Source organism: Eutrigla gurnardus (assembly GCF_963514095.1).
Source record: "Eutrigla gurnardus genome assembly, chromosome: 8".
Classification (NCBI taxonomy): domain Eukaryota; kingdom Metazoa; phylum Chordata; class Actinopteri; order Perciformes; family Triglidae; genus Eutrigla; species Eutrigla gurnardus.
The window spans coordinates 23,419,806-23,441,348 of NC_139922.1; the positions used below are offsets into that span (position 1 = coordinate 23,419,806).

Here is a 21,543-nt window from a genome sequence, read left to right on the forward strand (position 1 = left end):
GTCATTCCATTCAGTAGATGTTGAGATATTTCACAAGTTCAAGTTTTAAACTGAAAAGTCAGGGGATTACTTCCTGGAGACATTCTGTAGGTTCCATTATTGGTGTTTTTTTGTGCTATTTTTACCTTTTGAGTAATTTGAGGCATTGTAAGATGACCTTGGGTGTCCCTCAAATTAAAAATATATTACATGGTACAATGTTCACTACCCAACAATCTCACATCTGCAAGCAGAAGCTGCTGAAAGTCATTCTGGGAAATGCAGGAAATGACGCTACAAAGTGAAGTCGCTTTAGGGGAATTCTGTGCAACAAAAGAGGAAACGACATGACTCATATAGAAGGGAGATTTGTGACATCTGACAGGTTGAATCTGAGCGAGTTATTACTCCAATAAAGCATCACACAAACCTGCCGATGCAGCAGCTTCACATATTCCAGTGACAGTTCGCCTCAGCATAAGAAGTGTGGTCTCACCAGCTGGTTATAATAATAATAAAAAACATTTCTTGGCCAGCGCTCTGCTTTAGTTTGCTTTGTTTGTCAGTGTGACATTTTTTAATGTGACATTCGGTTACAGTTCTAAGACAAAGACAGACCACCAGACAACGCCGTGGCAACGACCTGTCAATCACGAGGTCGCATTCCCTGCTTTATCGTCTGTTTGACTCGGAATCGGCCCGTCATTTACTAAATGGACATCATGCTGGATTGAAGATGACTTGAAACCGCGATTAAGATCATAAACTCATATGTTTACAGAGGAAATAAACCTCTAAAGTGAGAATTAGGGTCATTCAGAGGAGTCGCCCCCTGCTGGTCATGATCATGAATGCAAGATTAAAGCATTGGATTGCCTTTTTCCGACCCGTGGCTGCTGCCTGGTCAGAACATGTTCATCAGGATCCATAGGGGAAGCTCCAAACTTGACTCAGTATGAATTTTGTTTTGAGATGATACAGAGAAAAAGTGATGCTGAGGATTAAAATGATGAAAGTTCATGTTAATATGGGACGTCACTTCATAAGGAGGCCAAAGACAGCTGCATTACTTTGTTTCACTGACTGTAAAATGTGTTTATATGTTAAGATAAAGTGATTTGTCTCTCAATGACATTGAAATGTTGGTCAATAAAACCCTTTGCACCGACTAACTCCCCCCTAAACTCTGTCGCCCACAATCACAGATTTGCCTCAAAGGGCTTTACAATCAGCACAACCTCCCATTAACACCCCCATCCACAGTGAAAGTCATGATAATAATAATAATAAAATGCAGTTTTATGTAGATTAGCTTACTCTTTCCTCAGTCTGGTCCCCACAAATGCTTATTTTGCCTACAAAACACACAAATCTCTTTGTCAAATCTGTTTTTGTGCCTCTGTGTGCTCCTTTATTTCATTCCCATGCTTCCTCCTGACCCAAAAGAAACCAGGCTTTAATCAAAAAATGCCTTTAAAAGAGTCATTATGTGTTCAGAAATGTCTATTTTAGAATTTCATTATGAGTCGGATGTTAAAATGTCTTGAGATAAGTTAAATAAAGCAGCTGTTTGGTCAAAGAAGCTTTTGTAAGTTGCAGCGATGCGCTTCATCGCATTCAATTTGCATCCGTGAAGTGACTGATTTTCCAGAAATACTCAGAGGAAGCACATCTGTTCTACAGCGTACTTCTCTTGATTCCAGTGGAGCTCGAGGATCCCATCCACACCTCCCTGTCTCCCCCTGCAGGGCGTCAGCAAAGCTTTCCGTGTCCTCTCCGCTACACTAGCTGTCACTGTAACACAGGGAATGAACACACATACAGGCAGGCCTTCCTGCATTCACTCCTTTAGGTCCCAAACTGTGTTTTTCACGAGTTGAAGTGAGATTACGTTTAAAACTTTACCACTAAATGATAAAAAAAACAAACATGTTGCATATGTCTAGCAGATCAACAATAACACCATTCATCTCTGTATTGAAATATTTAGATTTCTTCAGTTTAATTCAATCTTGTAAATGTGTTTTTGAAAAGTGCTATAGGAATAAAGTTTATTATTATTATTATTATATGTAGTCGCTGCCTTTATGTGGATTATATTTTCACGCATCTGTACTCCACTTTATAATCCAACAAGACGGAAGGGACTTCACACACCTGAAGCTGCAGGAAACTGACTCACGTCTCTGAGAAAATGATGTGGAGGTTTTCAGAAGTGTCTGAAAATGTACAATGTCATCTTTCTTCCCTACAAACAGGCCTTTATACGGTCGCTGTGAAGCTGACCTCGCTCTGAAGGCCCATATGACTTGTTCCTCTTAGCGTAACCATATCAACCCCAGTAACGGACACGATTACACAAAATGTGATGTTGCAACCAGCTAAGCTCGATGCCCTTTGTGTCACGATGAGCTCAGTCTTTCTTTTTTTTCTCTTTTGATAACACAAAAAGCCGACTGAATGGAATGCCAAGCTCATCACGTCTTTCATTCTTGTCCGATGTCACACAGTTATTGTGTACGGGGTCCAAACTCATGAGGCCATCCAGTGCTAAAGGGCGAGCGTGAGTCATGGGCCGGCGTATCGGAGCGAGTGGGCCGGAGGAGACGCCTCACGCAGAGAAAAACAGCCCACGTGCTGCTTTTTCACCCCCGGTGATGTCATCACCAGAGACTTCCTGAACACAAGCTTCATTCACAGAGCCCTCCTCCCCGAGCACCAAACAGAGCCGTCTCCATGGCAACCGCAGCCTCCGCAGCATGTGAGCCCCCCCCTTTCTTGTTATTTAAAGGAAGGAGTGGGGGGGTTTAGGACATGTTTGTCTATTTTACTGGGCCACATGTAAAGGTTCGGACTACTTTTATGTAAAAAAAAAAGTGTTGTGAATTCTAAACAAACATGAGTCTCCGGTGAGTCCGTCTGCTCAGGACGTGAGGGGAGCTCTTGCTGAGTCACCGTCTACTGTGGAGCTACTCACTTTCAATTTTTCCTTCTCAAAAACGGGAGCACAGAGAGTGAAGAGACACTTGTGAGCCGGGATGCATATGGTTATTGTTTATTGCTACTTTTAAGGATACAAAAATAGCATGAAACGGACTTTCTAAGAAGGCACAAAGTAGTCAAAATGAAACAAACACATGACATCTATCAACACAGAAAATAAAATACGACAATATTAATAACATTTTCATGACCAATGGATTCTTTAAAGATTGTAAAATAAAGATAACAAAAATATAACCTATGAAGGGGAGACTTTTAGGTAATGTTTCAGGGAAAAAAAGTTAAACAGATAACAGATTATAACTTTAACATTGTGTCTATTATAAGCACAAAGATACGTGACAGACTCGGACTTTATCGCACAGAAAACCTTGTATCTAATATTTACAGAAAAAGGGGAAAAAATGATTTAATATAGATTACATTCAAGAAATGTCAAATGCACTGGCTCAATGAGAAATAGCATTCATACATCAATATTAGCTTGACTAACATTACAAAATAAAATCTTATTTTATATCAAATAGGTCCATTTCAAATATATAAAGAAAAGATTCAGACTATCACGTGTTTTTACCACTTTACTTCACTTTTCTTTTACAATCATACAAACGGCACTTGGCACTTTAAATGAACTCCAATTCACTCAGTGAAATATTACAAAAATATTGTTTTAAAATACAACGTTTTTTTCCCATCAAGGCAAAGCTGTATTAGCACATGAGTCATACACACTGTGTGTGTGTGTGTGTGTGTATAAACGTATGCTCTTTACATCAGCAAGCATCAAGCTTCTGCATAGGAAAGCATGTAGCTTTCAATATAACCACCAACAAACTTCAATTACGCAAAACAACACAGTATAATCTTTGGAATATTTGGTTTTAAACTGTGGAAGCAGCCACAGATGTTATTACAATTAACTTTGATAGAAATACAATAATTTGATTAAAAAAGAATTAAGAAAGAAAGAAAGAAAGAAAGAAAGAAAGAAAGAAAGAAAGAAAGAAAGAAAGAAAGAAAGAAAGAAAGAAAGAAAGAAAGAAAGAAAGAAAGAAGACCACCTTTAAATGTGAATGTACAAAATATCTTTCGCTTGCATGAGCCAGACTTAAGATACATTTAAAAAAACAATAATAATAATCAACGCGAGCATTGAAACGTTATAAAAACATGTAGACCGATACTACCACTGTAGCATGGCAGGCCCTTATGAAGCCACTTTGGCATTATAACCTGAATATAATGCAATAATATATTTTACGAATATAAAATGACACATTATTCACATGACTCCAATATCATATATAAAAAAAAAGGTAATAAGTTTGACCCCCTGTTATTGACAACAGTGCATATGAGGAGGTGTCGCTAGTTCTTGTGTATATGGATAAGGCTGTGTGCGCTTCGGCACATCAATGAGATGATCGGCATGTTAGCTGAGGACAATGTTTCCATTAAAACATGAAGCAACACAGACAAAATACACACTTTGTGTAAGAAGATCTAAAAAAAACATATTTGGTACGTCGGATTTGGGCTTAATGTTTGGTATGAAATCCAGCTGCTGACCAACCAATACTTCAATTAGAAAAATCCACAATTTTTAAACGGCTCCATGCTACATTAGCTGTCAATCCGTGTGTTCATCTCTATACTCCTCTTTTAAAAACACTTCAAACAGGACATAAGATAAAGGAAACAAGGCACGTTCACCTGTTGTTTCTCATCAGTTTGTTAGAAACCCGCGGGGTGTTGGCGGCGGACGTCACGGGTCAAATAAAAATCTTCCCTTTTTCCAAATAAAACTGTTTATTGCAGGAAAACACGGCAGCCGGGAGGAGCTGATAATTCTCTCTTTGGTTGAAGGAAAATAAGGAAGAGAAGGTCTGATTGGTGGTGGATGAGCGTCACCTCACTGCAAGGTCGAAGGTCACACGCGTGTCCGAGGGTGCTGGTGTGTTGAGGGGGGGCGGGGGGTTATTTCCTGCTTGCGTCCGTCCTCTATGTCTGCCCTCTGGCCTGAACGCCTGTCAGGTCCTTTCTTATGATCTCATTCACTGTGAAGAAAAGACAGACAGGATGGGTGTCAGTGATTTTAAAGCAACACTCCAAAGAGTTGTAGGTATTGTTGGTTGCGTTAACGTTGGGCAACCACTAGAGGTGCTATGTAAGAGCCTCGAAGCGACGACTCCCTGTTGTTTCGGCTAATTAAAAGTGGGCGTCGCCACATCAACAGAAGAGGGAGGTTGAAATGGAAACTTTCGCTGTCGTGGTTCTAAAAGTGGAGTCATGATGCACTTAAAAATTAGCTTAAATATAGAATAAGTGAGATTCGTTATAGCTCGCCAACATTCAAGAGCTCCGTTGCTCACGTTCCTCAAGTGGAACTATGACAACTCAGCTGTAAAAACAACAACAACAGGTAGTTCTGCATTGGGCAGGAAGGGCCGACTGCAGATATGCCCTCCGTTTGTGTGGCGCTGTGTTTGTGTGGGATCCAGTGTGCAGCGGGTCTGTGTACACTGGACCCGGACCCGGTACAGGCTGGTGCCACCGCTTCCACCGGTGCCTCATTAGGGGCGATGAGTAATATAGAAGTATTTCAGTGTGGGCCAAAAAAGCTTTTTGCCACTAACCCAGCCATTATGGAGCATATCGTGTCTGTGATTTTGTAACCATGGTAACATGCCACACATTTGAGGATTATTCAAACTAAAGTTAAAAGATGAATGTGTAAAAAAAAAGAAAAAAGCCGTTCTCATATGACTGGATTGTGAAAGAGGCGACGACTGCGGTGGATAGAATGTTTTTAAAAAGGACCATAAAAATAATACTCCTGCTATGAGTAGCTCTTGGTCATTTTCATTTAGTAAAATTAACTTTCAGATGAAAAAAAAAAGGTTGGAGAAGCTTGATTTAGCAGTTAAATATAAGTAAATTAAAAAAACCAGCCAATTAGCTTAGCTTAGCATCAAGACTGAAAACAGGGGGGAAAGCTAGCCTGGCCAAAAGAAAAAAAACATTTTTGAAGTTCTGATAGCTGATTTTGTTTCCAGTCCTTGTGCTAAATTAAGCTAAGCTAACGTCTGCTAGTAGTAGTATAGACAAATATGAGTAGTATGGATATTCTTGTCTATTCTATCTATTGTCACCCTCAATCTAAAGCCTTAATCATGAATACAAAATTATATTATGAAAGGCAAAACAGCTGGCCACAATACTAGCTTTAAAAAAAACTAACTTTCAAGATATTCTCATTTCAGATCAACATTAGAGGGTGTAAATAAAAGCACACGAATCGACTTTGACTTGGAAAGTTTTATAATTAAATTGCTGATTGAAGCAGCCACAACTAGAGGGAAGTGTGAATAAATCTAATGAAGCGATGAGACAGATATCCTCCTCTATCCAACAAACCGATCTTTTCCGTTCTGATCGTTTGCAGATGTGAGAGAGAAAACAGCCCGTTGGCTCAACACTGAGCACGTTTTATAGTCCGAGCAGCACCCGAGGGCCGCGGCCAAACCGGGCGCTCCGCTGTCGTCACCACGTCAGCGTCCCTGTTTGTTTTAGTCTGTTGTGGAATTCCCTCTGACACCTTAGGCCTTAAAGAAACCTTCATCTCCCCCCCGAACGCTGCCACAGGACTTTTTTCTTCTTCTCCTGAGCATAAAACGAGCTCAGAGGAGCAGCGGGGCGACTCACAGCGGGGCGACCCACAGCGGGGCGACTCACAGCGGGGCTTTACTGACTCTAATGAAGGGTTGGCAGGGAGCGGCTGTCTGAGGCTGGACGGGGAACACCGGCCCAGTCTGTTCAGTAGGTGAGAGTCTGGCTGCTGAGCTCTGCACCAATGAGCTGCACTGTTTACCAACAGAGAGAGAGAGGGAGGGAGAGAGAGAGAGAGAGACCCTGCACACTGCTGCAAGCTGGAATGTGTGCGTTTGTGTCTCTGCAAGTATTTGCACGTTACTACAGTGTAACACACACACACACACACACACACACACACACACACACACACACACACACACACACACACACACACACACACACACACACACACACACACACACACACACACACACACACACACACACACACACGGGTGTACAGTGCATTCATGGCTGGTGAGGGATTGTAATGAGAGCGTGAAGCCGGAGAGAGAGAGAGAAGAGAAAGTAGAATGAGTGGACTGACAGCTAACCACCGATCTAACCACAGATCCGGTGTGTGTCAGTGCTCACATTCTGTGTGTCACACACACACACACACACACACACACACACACACACACACACACTAACTTTAATAGTTGGTGACACTGCGGCGTGACAAAAACCACCATTCGTTCAATACTATTGGTTAAAAGCGAACGCCGCTCCCGTCAGCCTCAGCTGTGGCCGTTTGGTGCTTATTAGCTTAAGTGAGCATCATCAGCATGTTAGCATGAGCTAGTGCGGCTGCAGACTCTGTCAGAGCGAAGAGTACAGAGAGTAGAGTACTTTGACCTTTGACCTCCGTGTCTCTTCACAGCACGGAGAGTACAAAACGATTACAGCAACTGATGGATCCTGCACTCGGTACGACACACACACACACACACACACACACACACACACACACACACACACACACACACACACACACACACACACACACACACACACACACACACACACACACACACACACACACACACACACACACACACACACACACACACACAGTGTTTGATGAAGCCTTCCGATGGGAGGGAAGTGAGCTGAGACTAATGGGCGTCCAGCAGGCTGTTGCTGTGTGCTTTATCTCTCTACCTGCTGGAACAATTTCACCTGCTCCACTGCCTCCGGGCTTTATTCCACTAAATCTGACACTCTCAGCCTTTCTTTTTCTTTTAGATGTTTTTATTTGTATTTATTTATTCATCATTAACAGACTTGGTCTCGTGGGAGCACCGACGGGAACTCTGCGAGGCTGACGATAGAAGCCCTCCGCGTGGGCGACTATGTAAGTTTCTGGCCCAAAAATGAAACGCCCGACTTTCAGTTAACACTCTTCGCTAAAGTTGACACAGTTCAGGCATGTTCACATGCGAAAGTTGTCGACCACAACACTGACGATACCAGGATGTGGCATCACCCTTTTTTTTCAAAAAGTGACTATGGAGTGAAACGAACGCCTCGATGAGTAATGTTGACAATCTCACTTTGGTGAAAATGTGTTTGATGGTCACAAAACAATCATTTAAGATTGTTTTGCGGTCGGGATCGAACCTTGACGCCTTTGCAGTTGAACACCGGGGGATTTTTTTTTTACCTTCTCACTTATGGTCTAAAAAAATGTTTTGAATAGTGGGAAGTCCCCCGTTTATTTTCCTCATTAAAGTGTTGATAAGTAGATGCTACAATGATGCAGGTGGGTGGATGATGAACTGTACGAGGGGAAGCAGGGGGCAGACTGTCTAACTGTTAAAGCATTGTAACATTCAGGGATGTGTAGTTTTTAATTGATTATGATGTAGTTTTAAAATCAGAAAAATCACCCGTGGTTCCCGAAAATGAAGAAACAGCTAAATCTGAAAATTAAAAAACTGAAAAAAACAAGATTCCGAGATAGAAGCGTACTATTTAAGGTAAAAAAAAAATATGCAGAGGCACCTGAGGAAGCCGACTGGCCTTCATCACCTTTTTGCCGATGAGGAGGATCAAACAGCTCTACTGCTCCGTGTTCATTCAGCAGCTCACAGCCCCGTTGCTGTTTACCGTGGAGGGAAACCCGGCAAGCTCCGTCCAAAAAACACAAATTCCATCGCTGGCCCCTATTTCTTCGTTTCAGTTTTTCCATTGACACACACACACAGACACAGACACACACACACACACACACACACACACACAGAGCCCCTTCCCTTTCCCTCCACCCTCCCCGCTATCTTACAGGGATCAGGCTGGATTTCTGGAGGAGAGCAGCTGCAAATAGGAATTTCTTTTGCCAGATTGGCAGAATCCCGTGGTCGGAAAAAAGAAAAAAAAAAACGAATCCTCTGGTGGGTTCCCCCACAGAATCGAGGGGCGTAAGGCCAAGGAGAAGCCCCGGCCAACTATAACAAACAAAGAGGCTTTCCCCAGCTCTCCCAGGCTGCCCGTTCCACTGTTTGACAATGGTTGCCATGGAGGTTGTTTTTCACTTCATAACAGTGTCAACATGTCCAGGCGGCCAAGAGAGTGACACTTTTTTCTCCCTCCCCTCTCCAGCTTTAATGTGAGAGAGACAGAGAGAGAGAGAAAAAGCTCATTTCCTGACGTGTGGCGTTGCCAGACAAACCCCCGCGACCTGCAGAATTAACTTTACGCAACGGAGCCGCAACATCACGCCGACCTCGACCCTTTAAACGTCACCCGTCTGACTAAAAAACAAAAAACATCACACAGATGGAGAACTCCAAAGTGAGGAAGGCGGTCCAACCTCCTGCCTTCGGCTGGATGTGGCCTGACATTAATTCTGTCGGAGGGTAATGGGGCTGACAAGAGCGAGTATAAACATATGACTCATAATCCCTGTTATTTCCACCTTGAGTGGAACAGAACTACACCGCCTGGCGAGGATTGTTTTAACAGTGTGAGCCGGCTTTGTTCGGAGGAATACTATAGCGCGTAGATCATATTGTAAATATCCTTGAATTGTTCTTCGGAACCCTCTTATCATCCATCTCTTTCAACAAAAAAAAAAAAAAAGGGGGGAATTGCACATATTCATCACTCGTCTGCCTGCTTGTGTTTTCACCCCCGTTACACTGGGATGATGAAGAGCCACACTCACTCAGAGTATAAAAGCATTAACTTACACTCACCATCATCTAGGTAGGCCTGGTCCAGGTTCTCCTCCTTGACGGTCACTCTCCTCTGCCCGTCTCCCGCCGCCTCCATCTGGCCAGGCGGCGCCCGGCCTTTCTGCGGCCCCTTCTGGGCGTAGGGCTGCTGCTGCTGCTGCTGCTGCTGCTGGATGACGGTGGGGTAGTGGGTTGCAGCTACCTGAGCCTCGGGGGATGTGGGCGAGTGGGTGGCGGCCGCCTGCGGGGAGTAGCCGTCGCAGTAGATGATCTGCTGGCTGTCGGGCTGCGGCGCGGCAAGAGGTTGGGGGTCTCCTCCCCGGAGCAGGTGATGGTTGGTGGGGGAGAACTGGATGATGGAAGGGTGCTGGCCGACACCGACGGGGCCCACGGCCTGGGCCGAGGAGCCCGTGTGGACCAGGACCGACCGGTGGGGGTCCGGCATCATCCCTCCGGTCTGCTGGTAAATGGCGGGGCTGCCGCTCAGACTCTTGCCCCCGCGGGAGTAGACGATGGCCGGGCTCTGCTGCTGGAAGCGGGCGTCCTGGCTTGGCAGGCTGGAGCTGAGGCGCTGGCAGGAGGCCAAGCCGGAGACCAGGCCGTTGTCCGGATGCAGGACGCCGCCGCGTGGGTTATGGTAGTAGGAATGAGGGGACAAACCCAAGATCTGAGGCACGGTGAAACCCATGTGGTCTGCTTCGTATTCGTCTATGGGCTCCGTTTTGATGGATGGAGCTGAAAAACCAAAGAGACGGCTGTAAACATTCCGAGGGGAAGTGGTGTGCGCTTTAAAAAAAGAAAAAGATTTTCCATGTACTCATAACAATAATAATCAAATCCGCCACACTGTAATATAAAGCATACCACAAAGGGGGCGGGCAGCATTCTTACATGCCAGCGGTGTGTAGGAGAAATGCTGAGGCTGGCTGCGCTTCCTCTTGCCGTTGATGACGTAGAAGTTGACTTTGACAGAATGGCAGAGGGACGTGTCTCGGTAGGACGGCACCTCCACGAACAACAGGCTCTGCAGAACACAAACGCTCCGTTAAAGCGGATCTGAACGAGGAACAGCGGTACATCTGCTGTGTGTTACCCAGGTCGGTAATACGTACAGGCTGGCACTTGTCTTTGTCCACTGTTGCTTCCATTTCCCAGATTTGTTGGCCATCTAGAAAGAGGAAGAGGAGGAAAAGTGAAAACAGATTTCTACAGTAATAGAAGGACGGTTGTTTCAAGATCTACTAGACCAGAGGTCTTGGACCCTCAAGGCTGATAGTGACCTGGTGGAGAGCCCCCCTATTAAATAGCGTATACAACTGTGTTCCTTATTAAACCAGGCCGATACTATAGTGCACCCTGTAGTTCCATTATAAGCCATTACAATAATAATTGTTGACAGATTCTTAGTTTTGCTTATTATAGGCTGTATTCATGTTAAAGTGGATTAACATTTTAGTTTGGGATCCCTGCAGTAACTCTAAGGGTCCCGGACCCCCTGTTGAAGATCTCTGTACTCGCGGTTTAAAGAAGTCTCTGCAATGGAAAAATTGTATTTTCACAACACTTTTTTTTGTGTATTTCGTAACGTCTGTCTTTGATTTTTTTTTTTAAATGCACGTGGGCAGAAAAGGCCTCTTTGTGCACGTAGATAACATCACCTTTCAACCACTTCCTCTCACACCACCAAGCACGGCCGGAAAGGTCTCAGAGACGGTCCGCAGGTTCACCTCCAACACGCCACATTAGCAGGGATGCGATGAGAACACGCGTCTTATGTAATGTTACATCACCCTGCATGGGATTACATTTAAACTCCATCCGGCCCGACCATACAACATGTGCTGCTGGGAGCCGTGTGTTTACTGTAGGTGGGAAACCCTTCTGTTAAATGAGAAACACATGGCTTAAATGAGTCAGCAGGAGGAGAGGGGGATTCCAAACACCTCGCCAACTTCCAAACTCCATTTTTTGTTTTTATGATCCACTCTCTCCACGTCTTACAAAACGTGATGACTCCCGCTTTCTTGGCGTTTGTGTTTGTTTGCGTTTTGTTGCAGCGCTACTCTCAGGGATACCCCCGACTCTCGTTCCCACTCTGGAGATAATGGCGTGTGGGGGTGGAAGGGAGGAGCGACAAGAGCTGGAGAGGGGGGGGGGGAGCTGTCCGAGGACGGGAGCCAGAGGAGACAGCTGTCTCGCATTCAGAGGGATTTCACAGCTGCACTGGTCCAGAACCTTGTGTCATACACAAACCCTCCCAAACAATGCCAATCCCCCTCTGCGTATGTTTGATTTTTTCCATCTCTGGCTTACTATCCGTTACTGTGTCGTAACACAGCGGCAGGGAACCCCGGAGAAGAGGGGAAAAAAAAAGAAAAAGGAAGGAGTCGGGGACATGCGGGTCCAATTTTTTAAGTTGAGGTAGCCAGCATTTAAAACGCCAAGCTCTCAGACAGCAGTGGAGTCAGTGAGTCACAACATCAGACAAGTGTTTTAACATAACCGTCCGCCGCCAGAATCTAACATTACATAATAAGAAAAAGAAACGGACATAAAAATAAATGCTTTCCTTCCATCCACGTGCACTCAAGTGTCAACCGGAGGTTTCGGCTGCCGCGTCACGTGTCACGATTAATCTCACGACAAAAAGGCCCATCTGAGTGGCGATAAGACATCATGGAAGTCAGGGAGGACGAAAAGGCCAACGGGAAGTGAAGCTTATCGTTTGGATCATGCAAATAGCTCGCGTGGCTCCATCTATACATGCGACGGTGGTGAAAGGTGAACGCAGACACGGATGAGTCATTGTTATCGCTGGTGTTGTGGTGTTACTGCGAGATGTGTTGTGTAATAGCAGAACTAACAGATGCACCGGCACCGTGAAGGCTTGCACACATCCAGTCATCGTTTTTTCCGAGCAATGAATGTCTATAAACACTTTTTTTTAAATCTACAAAGAGCTTGAAAATAGAAAGTGGTTGTGTGGGGCGATGAGATTTCGACGGCACTCACCTTGGTTTTTCTCCAGAAATATGACCTTGGAATCGGAGCTGAAGTTCTGCCCGGTCAGGATCATCTGCTGGCCTCCCAGAACCGAGCAGCTGTCGGTGTCCTGCTTCTCCACCATGGGAAGCTCGTGTGCTGAACGCTGGGCTGCCGGGACACACAGAGGGGCGCCGCGTTACGTTTAATAACTGCCATTTATTTTCAAAATCAGTCATTCTTCAAACATCCTCTGTTCAATTTCTCCAGCTTTTCTCTATTTCATATCATTATAAAGTGAATATGATCAGACAGGACGGGACATTTGAAGACGTCACCTGCAGATTAATCTCTAATGAAAATAATAATACCTCATTTGAATGCTTCCTGTTGGTTTTAAAAGCAATGTGTTGCCAAGAAGGGAGTGTGATTTATCATAAAGAGGTGATGCTGAGTCATGCAACATCACGGCCCTCGCTTTCAGTTTTAATAAGCAGCGATGTAAATCTGTCAAATCCCATTTTAGGAGCGCTCGCCCTGCAATAAATACGACTCAAATATTGTACAACCTAACAATCCCAACGTGTCCAGAGATGCCACATATGTCTGATGGTAGATAGTTTTGTTTCCCTTCCAGAGTTAAAGTCACCGTTCCCTCCTCATGTGATTCCTGATTCTCATTAGTTCAGCCTCCACACTCGCCGAGGCAAGCCGAGGTGTCGAACAAACAACCCCGTGACCTTTGGACAGGTCGGCTCGCCCCGCTGCACCGGGTTAAACCATCGCGGATGACACCCTGGCAATCTGGGCCCCGCCTTCTCAAACACACTGGGCTTATCATCAGGGGCCGCGACAGATGCGACTTCACACTTGATTGATTTTTTTCACCGACGGCAATTGTGCAGAAGTGGCTCTCCCGACAGACGGGTAATAAATATCGCTCTGCCTTTCTGTGAAATTATTATTCATATCCTGCATCATGATTTTTTTTTTTTTTTTTACAATGACAGGACAATATTGCCACGCAGCCCGAACCACACTGATACGATGAATGCTACGGGTGTTAGTCGAAGAGAGATAAAGGGCCTTCTTGTTTGAGTTTTGATTACACCAGGTGTTTTAATAACACTGTACACACACACACACACACACACACACACACACACACACACACACACACACACACACACACACACACACACACACACACACACACACACACACACACACACACACACACACACACACACACACACACACACACACACACACACACACGGCGCCCTGCCGACTGGATTGAAGCCCCGCTCGCATAAAGGCGTCTTTGTGTGGAGGCCTCTGCTCCGAACTCATTTGAATGTGGGTTCGCTTTTTTATTTTTTATGTTAATGTTATTAAACTGGATCAAACCAATTTGAAGATGAGGTAAAAAAAACAACCAACAACATTAGAATAAGCATATAGAAGTGTGTTTGCTTACAGCACTCGATGGGATGCGAGGCCGCTTGCAGCGAGACGTGCTGGCCTCCGGGCTGAGGTATGTGAACGCGGAACACCAGCCGCACGCGGGTGTTCTTCCGGCCCACGTCCGTCTCGCCCTTCCTCAGCTCGATGTCGGCGTTCCTCAGCTTCAGGATCCCGGCACAGTCGATTCTGCGAGGAGGAATGAGCGCGTCAGCAAAAGTGACGATGCAAAATGTCTATTGGAAGAAGAAAAAAGAATGATTCTATCCTCACATTGCTCTCATGTTGTTCTTCGGCTCCAGGGGGATCTCCAGGACTTTGGTGCCGTGGACGACCTTCTCGTAGCTGGTGGTCGTGACCGTCTTGCCGGTGATGCGGTGGACCTGGTAGAAGGCGTGGGGCTTGAGGATGCGCTCGTCTGCTGTACCGATGAAGATCTGCAGGCCGAGCGGCTCCTTGCCTCTGTAGCCATGTAACTGTGGACATTCAAACAAAAGAAGAAGAATGATAAAAACTCCTGCTATCAGGCGATCAAACAGAGATACAGATTCTAACTCTGCCTTTCCAGATGTCGTTTCCCCCCCAAGAGGCGGCTAATCAGTGTAAAAGTCTTCCTTCAGAACAGAAACCACACAGAGAACATCCTACAGATTTTATCAGGGGGTCAAATGTCACAAATGTCAGCCTGAAGGACACATTTGGTATAAAACCATTTGGGTGAAGCTGTGAGAGAGAGAGGGGGAGAGAGAGAGGGGGAGAGAGAGAGGGGGAGAGAGACCCGAGAATGCCTCCTGAGGAAACCTGCAAAAACCACAAGGCATCCATTTGCATCTAAATGCTGCTTTGGTGCAAACATTGTAGTGCACAGCCGTGAGCTGGTTGCAGAGCTATGGTGCAAACACTGCAGGTAACTTTTTTTTTTTTTTAGAGACAGACTTTCCATTCTAATTACGTCTTATTTCCTGGAAAAATAAACCAGTTTATTTACAATCAGATGTGCTGCTTTACATACTGTATGCACATCAATGGTATTTCAGAAGCGGTGACCTGACCGGTATTACCTGCCGGCTTGTAACAGCTGCTGAACGCGAGACGGCACGAAAAACACGAAAAACCGAGCACGCCGGCCGACACACACACGGAGTGAAACAGAGGAAGCGGACTGCAAACACTCAACGGGCCGTGTGAGCGGCGTGTCGGCAGGTTGTCATGGCAGTGGCAGGAGCAGTGAGTCATGACAGAAAGCAGTGTAGGAAAAGTAAAGTGGAGGGTACGAGGCTCGGGGAGAGAGAGAGAGAGCGGGTAAGGAGGGAAAACGGAGGGAGAGGCAGAGAAGACGAGGTGAAGGAGTGCAGCCGAGGCTGGCGAGGCCTGACCATCTGATTGGCCGAGGCAGAGCTGACCTCAGGGTGAGGCCTTCTGGGGGGGGGGGACGGACAGAATATGGAAAAGAAGCGAGAGAAGCTGTATTTCCAACAGCTCCCCCCCCCCCCCCACTATCGACCAACAAAAACAGCTTTGACATGTTGCCACGGCAACACAGAGAAAGGGGAAGTCGAGCCTATTCTTGGACCGTGCAGTGAGCCACCTCTGTGTCACGGCTGATTTCAACACGCCACCTTTTCAGTTCCATGTTGTGACTGTGACAGAAGTATCTTACAGTAAAAAAAAAGGCACCATTCATGTACTTTAACGCATGTTTCGACACTTTTAAGTCGGCTTCCTAACGCATGAAAATAACCCACGCAGTCAACACACCAGCGTGTAAGAGGAAGTCGGCGACGATGTGAACACAGGCCCGTTTGTGTGGTTAAAATCATCGGGGGCGAGGGCGCACAACGGCAAACTATTTTAAGCTGGAAGTCGGCGCGTTGCTCACTGACCCGGGGTTTTCGCGGGGCTACGCCGTGGTTACAGTGTGTCATTTGTCTGGGGTCGAGGCGTGCTTTATGATTTCAGAAAGTGAGGAATGGGAACGGTGTTATGAGAGTAGCCAGAGTTAGTCGCATAGAGTCATTTTTTTCATACAGCTGGCCCCCGAGGCAGCAACACCACCGCCGAGTGCATAATGAGTAGGAAATACCATTACACGCTAGCCCTCCCATCAGGGCCGCCGCGGGCTCCAGAACTGGAAGGCTACTGTAGTTTAATGGATGAACCTGACAGCTTGGCGTGGACGCTCAGACACTCTGAATTGCCGTGTTGAAATGACTAATTTGGTATAAGTTTAACTGAACATGAAGTGCTTTGTTCATTGAATCCCTGTTTTTTTTTGGGGGGGGGTCCGTACCTGCACAACAGGATGTCCTCCCGTGGGGGCTTTGACCGCCCCCCGGCTCCCCTCCGTCTCGTAGTGAGCTCGGTGGTGAGGCTTGGGCTGCACGTCGATGTGGAGTTCATACTGGTCGGTGCGTTTGGGGATGGGCCATTCCAGCGGGGGGAGAGACGCCACGGGGATGCTGCGGGACACAGAAGGATCTCATGAAATGCATGCTGTTAGGAAGATGGAAATGTGTTTTTTATGAGGGGGTGGAGGGGCTTATTTACCTGCAGATGCTGGAAACCAGCGGCTTGGGCCAGATCGGGGGGATGACAAAGAAGGGCTCTGCGACAGGTTTGGTCTTTATGTCCTGGTCGCAGGACACCATGTAGTTCCCTTCAGCGTGGTTCTCTGGGTACAGAGTGTAAACCTGGTTGGACGTCTTGACTATTTTGGTGGGCACCAGGCCCGGCTGCCCGGGGCCAAAGCCATTCATGGCATCGGCGAGGCTGCTGTGTGTGTAGTGGACGCCAATGTTGTGGTTGTCGTGGCCGCTGTTGGGGGAGGGGCTGCGGGAGCGGTGCCCGGGGACCAGGCCGGGATTCCTGTACATGTCGTAGGTGCGTTTGCCCTGCGGGGAGGTGGAGCGGGAGCCCGGTCTGGAGGAGGGCGAGCGGGCCCGCAGGCAGCCGTCCTCGCCTAGGCTGGTGCGAGGTGAGGTGCCCGGGGAGGTGCGCGGGGAGCCAGTGTGGATGTTCTGCAACCGGGGGCACAGGTCTCCGGGGTTCTGGCCGCTGCTGGGGGACACGCAGGGGGACGCCCAGGGGGAGTAGCTCTCCGAGTGCCAGCTGGTGGAGGAGTTGCTGCTGGCGGGGCTCAGGCACTGAGGCTCTCGGTAGGCGAGGTTGTCATGGCCCGGCACGGTGAGGGTGGGTCTGGGGCTAATGTTCAGGTGGTGGTTCTGCAGGGAGTCCCGACCATGGTTGTAGTGCTCACGGGAGGGGGTGATCTCGATCCGCGGGCTCAGGGCCAGGCCTGCGGGCCGGGTACTGTCCAGGTAGTGTCGGGCCTCCTGGTTCTCATATCCCGAGAGAACCTCAGTGTTGTGGTCCCCGTAGGGGGGACTGCAGGACTTGATGCCGTAGGGGGAGGCCTCCTGCAGAGGGAAAGCCTGCTCGGACTCAGGGCTGAGGACTTTGTGAGGTACGAGGTTGGGATCATCTGTAGGGAGGAGGGAAGACGACAAATAATCACAACAGAGATATTTCCCATTATTAGAAGAATAACTATTTATCTCAATTCATCACAGACCGCGTGCACCTCTAGAAACCACACGGAGAACCTCTTGAAGATATTTTAAAAACATAGAAAACACACACACAAAAAGAAGAAGCCTCTTTTGTTGACGTGACGTCACGTGGCTACTGAGATTTAGAACCCTCGTCAAGAAGCCTGTCAAACTCACTTCCTCTTTTCCCTTCTCCATTCACATGATTCAGGCTCACAGGCCACGCAGTGTTATTATTATTGAGCCATAAATAACCGAGAGGAGTCATCTCGGGTTGCCAAAAAAAAAAAAAAAAAAAAGCCTCCGGACAAACCTTGATCTCCCGCAGCGAAGTCGCTGCAAGGTGGCTCATACTCAAACAAGTACTCGAACTGCAAGTCCTCATCGGGGCAGCCGACTCGACTGAGATCTTCCTCCAAGTCCTTGTCGTCGTAGAAAGAGGTCATCTGTCTGACTTTGGTGCCGAACGACTCTTCGGGCGAAGCGACACACGCTGATGTGGAGGATTTGCGGGGAAACGTGCTCGAGTGTCAGACGATGCATCCGCGAGGTGAAGCGCACTAAAGTTTCCTGTTTCAGTCCGCGGCGCGCGCGCGTTCTTCTCAGGCGAAGGCGGGTCTTTTTTGTCACACTGAACCCCGGAGTTCATCCGCTGCTGTCGGATCACGCCTCTCCTCTTCGGTGGTGCGTTCAAGGAAGAGGAGAGGAAGATGATGGAGGGAGGGAGGAGGAGGGGGGGGGGGGGGGGGGGGGGCAGAGGTACAGCTTGTGATGAACTGACTCCATTCAAACAGATGAGCGCGAGACTCTCCTGGGAGAGACTGTGCAGCCTCGTGCTGCCCCCGAGTGTCTGACACGTGACAGTGACACAGCAGGGGGTGCTGACTGGGCTCGTCACCTGTCCAGCGACCTGATCCATTATAACGACGTTGTGACGTCATCGTCCCAGGTGTGTGTGTGTGTGTGTGTGTTCATGTAGACGATGCGCGCTTTTACGCACCCCCCAAAAAAGCGCGCTCCTGAGGGAATCCCCAGATTTACGCAGGACGCGCCGCTGATACCAGGGCGTTCCTTCCGGCTGTAGTAGGCTGTGCGCGCTCTCAGGCAGGCAGGACAAACACACGCACACCACCCAGAGGAAACGCTCATTTCCAAATCTGTTTGGTCGTGACATGACAACCAAACTGAACCAGAGGTCCACAACGATCCACATCAGACCGGGTATGAGCACTCAAGTGACAACTTGAATCATGAAATGTCCCTTTAACGTTTGAAAGCAACGTCTTTTACTAAAGCAATATCCATAGTAGCGCTCCGATAACATATTTATATGAAATAATACATCACTACAGTTGTGCTGCCCCCCCTCCCACCCCGCGTTTGACGCCGAGGAGCGCAGCGTGTCTCTTCCCAAACGTCAACATTCCCAAACCGATCAGCGAACAGTTAGACAGACAGACCGGCACATGACATTATACGACACAGACTCAAACAACCCCCGGGTTTACACGGATCCATCAATTAAAAAGTCAAATGGTTTGATTACCAGATAATCACAACACTTCAGCAGTACCTTGATCCATCGACCTCATGGTGTGGTACTGTGCCAGCATCCAAGACTCTCTAAACATCTGGAGAAATAACGCGGAAAAACAAATAGTAACAAAAAAACAAAAAAAAGTTACTTTCCGCTAATAACCATAACAGGAGAAGCGCTCTTCGGTTAAAAAAAAAAAAAAAATCTGTTGAAAAGAGACAAAATAAACCTCTCAAAGTCCAAAGAAACGTAAAGCAGCAGCGCGCAAACTCCCTTTCTTGTCAAAAAAAAGAAAAGAAGAGGCATGCAGCCGCAGCAGCTCCAGGAACGGTTCTGGTATGAAGTCCCCCTTCCTAGAGCTCTATAAGGATTACTTGTGTATCGAGAGCGGCTTCCTTCCCCGCTCTGGGTGTTTATAATGCTCCAATGCTGTAAAATAACGGGATTCCCTCAGTGTTTCCTCCTGTTTGTGCGCCTTTGCCATGGAAACCTGGAGCCGGTCCATGTCGGAGACTCAGGGCTTTCCTGCAAAGCCCCACACTCAGGAATCCATGACGTCTCCGGCTCCTGCGCCAGGGCATTTCTGCGGCTTCTCTCAGACAGTAGCACACAAGAACTTCATTGTGGGGATGAAGAAATTACTGTAGGACACTGTAGGGGAGAGAGAGAGAGAGGGAGAGAGACATAGAGAGGTAGTTTGATTACAGGATATGGGATTTATTTAACACACTTTTTTTTGTCCAGCAGTTCATTTTTTATTCAGATTTGTGTAAAAAAAAACAAAAAACTTTAAAATGTTTCTGTGTTCAGAGTGCATTGAAGTGTCCATAGTTTAAGTTGACATTTTTGAACGTGGAATATAGAGAATTCCATTGTTCCTATTGAGGAAAGAAGCTACATGTGTTTCCATTCCCTAATGGAAATCTGACTGTAGGATCTTCTGATACTCCACTGGAAAAAAAAAAAAAAGAGAAAAGAAGCTGAACAAGACATAGACTGACCCCATAGTAACGAGGACAGATTCTCCATTAGAAGCAGTAGAAGTTACATAAGGCAGCTCTGATGTTAAACACAACGCTGACGGTTGTTCTAAAACGCTTTTTATGTTGTTTTCACGTCACTGAAATACAAACTTAACAGCATAAATAAAAAAATATGAAAAAATCAATGTGGTATATTCATTATTTAATTCTCCAAGAAAACAATGAAGCCAAAGAAAGAATAATAATAAAAAAAAATCATGACTCATGACATATAGGCCCACCCAGGTGCATGCTGGGCCTATACATATATAACCACAGGTGGTCACATGTGTTACCTGTTTAACCAACAAAACACAACTGAATGCTGATTATGCATAAAACTAAGAAGAGACGGAAACATAATAAAAATAGAAGATAAAATAATAGTGCCTGGTCTGTGGAGGTTCCCCTTTTTCATTTCTAAACATGAATGAAAACATTGAGTCTAAAACTCCAACGCCTTCAATCAGCCGGTAACCTAAACCTGCCGCTATAAGTGATGTTTGATCCGCATGTCCTTCATCTGGACAGGAAAGCAAACATTTATACTGCAGATCATTGCTTTTGGTAAACTGCCACTGTTTTATAATCACAAGTCATACATTGAGGTGTTTTTTTTCAGCTTGTCTAGAACACACAGAAAGGCAAAAAAAATAAAGAAAATCCATCCAGAATCCATTAAGTCAAGAAGCAGTTTCTTTTTTTCACATAACAAGTTCCCATGTTGCCCAGGAGAGGAAGCTGTACAATAAGCCAAGTTCAACTACTGTGGATTGATGACTGCTGCTTTCAGTCCTCTCATAGTATAGATCCCAAATATGTAGCTTTGAGAAAAAGAAAAAAACAGAACTGTATGACTGGATTCAGCAAAGTCGTTTCCCCCTTTTGAACCCACATTTCCAGCGAACTCCACAGGCGCTGCTTTTTGCAGATTTTTCAAACCTTCAGAGGCTAGCTGTTTCCCCCCGCTTCCTGTCTTTATGCTAAGCTACGCTCAGCAGCTGCTGTTGGCTGCAGATGACGAGATCTAACTCTCGGAAAGAAAGCAAATACATTTCCCCCCCATTTCTAACTTTCGCATGAAGGTGTGAGAGAGGCTTTACTTTGTTTATTATCAGATGTTTACATCCATCCTTGAAATGCAGACTTCCGGGAGGTTGGAGTGTTGTTTGT

At 46.4% G+C, this 21,543-nt stretch overlaps 1 protein-coding gene across 5 annotated transcripts; it reads right to left on the minus strand.

Annotated features, from left to right (window-relative positions):
* Positions 1 to 3,029: 3,029 nt before the first annotated feature.
* Positions 3,030 to 19,993, minus strand: nfatc2a (nuclear factor of activated T cells 2a). 5 transcript variants are annotated; one of them, XM_084015249.1, is made up of 10 exons: positions 19,385 to 19,993; positions 16,811 to 17,744; positions 16,554 to 16,722; positions 14,537 to 14,739; positions 14,280 to 14,452; positions 12,830 to 12,970; positions 10,930 to 10,985; positions 10,682 to 10,841; positions 9,833 to 10,552; positions 3,030 to 5,042 (listed from the first exon to the last, which is right to left on the minus strand). In XM_084015249.1, the coding sequence occupies exons 1-10, from the start codon at positions 19,440 to 19,442 to the stop codon at positions 4,987 to 4,989; spliced, it is 2,670 nt and encodes an 889-aa protein (XP_083871375.1). In that variant the 5' UTR covers positions 19,443 to 19,993; the 3' UTR covers positions 3,030 to 4,986. The 5 variants fall into 5 exon arrangements, with proteins under 5 accessions (XP_083871375.1, XP_083871372.1, XP_083871373.1 ...); XM_084015246.1 differs by lacking the exon at positions 19,385 to 19,993 and adding an exon at positions 18,125 to 18,387; XM_084015247.1 differs by lacking the exon at positions 19,385 to 19,993 and adding an exon at positions 18,125 to 18,386 and having other exon boundaries at positions 3,031 to 5,042; positions 9,839 to 10,552.
* Positions 19,994 to 21,543: the final 1,550 nt, after the last annotated feature.

Coding starts and splice junctions, on each gene's coding strand:
- nfatc2a (XM_084015246.1), bottom strand. CDS start 18,257: ATGACCTCTTTCTACGACGACAAGGACTTGGAGGAAGATCTCAGTCGA. Junction 14,740..16,553: donor GAGGACATCCTGTTGTGCAG/GTACGGACCCCC, acceptor GAATGTCCACAG/TTACATGGCTACAGAGGCAA. Junction 10,553..10,681: donor TGCTGCCCGCCCCCTTTGTG/GTATGCTTTATA, acceptor TTGGTTTTTCAG/CTCCATCCATCAAAACGGAG.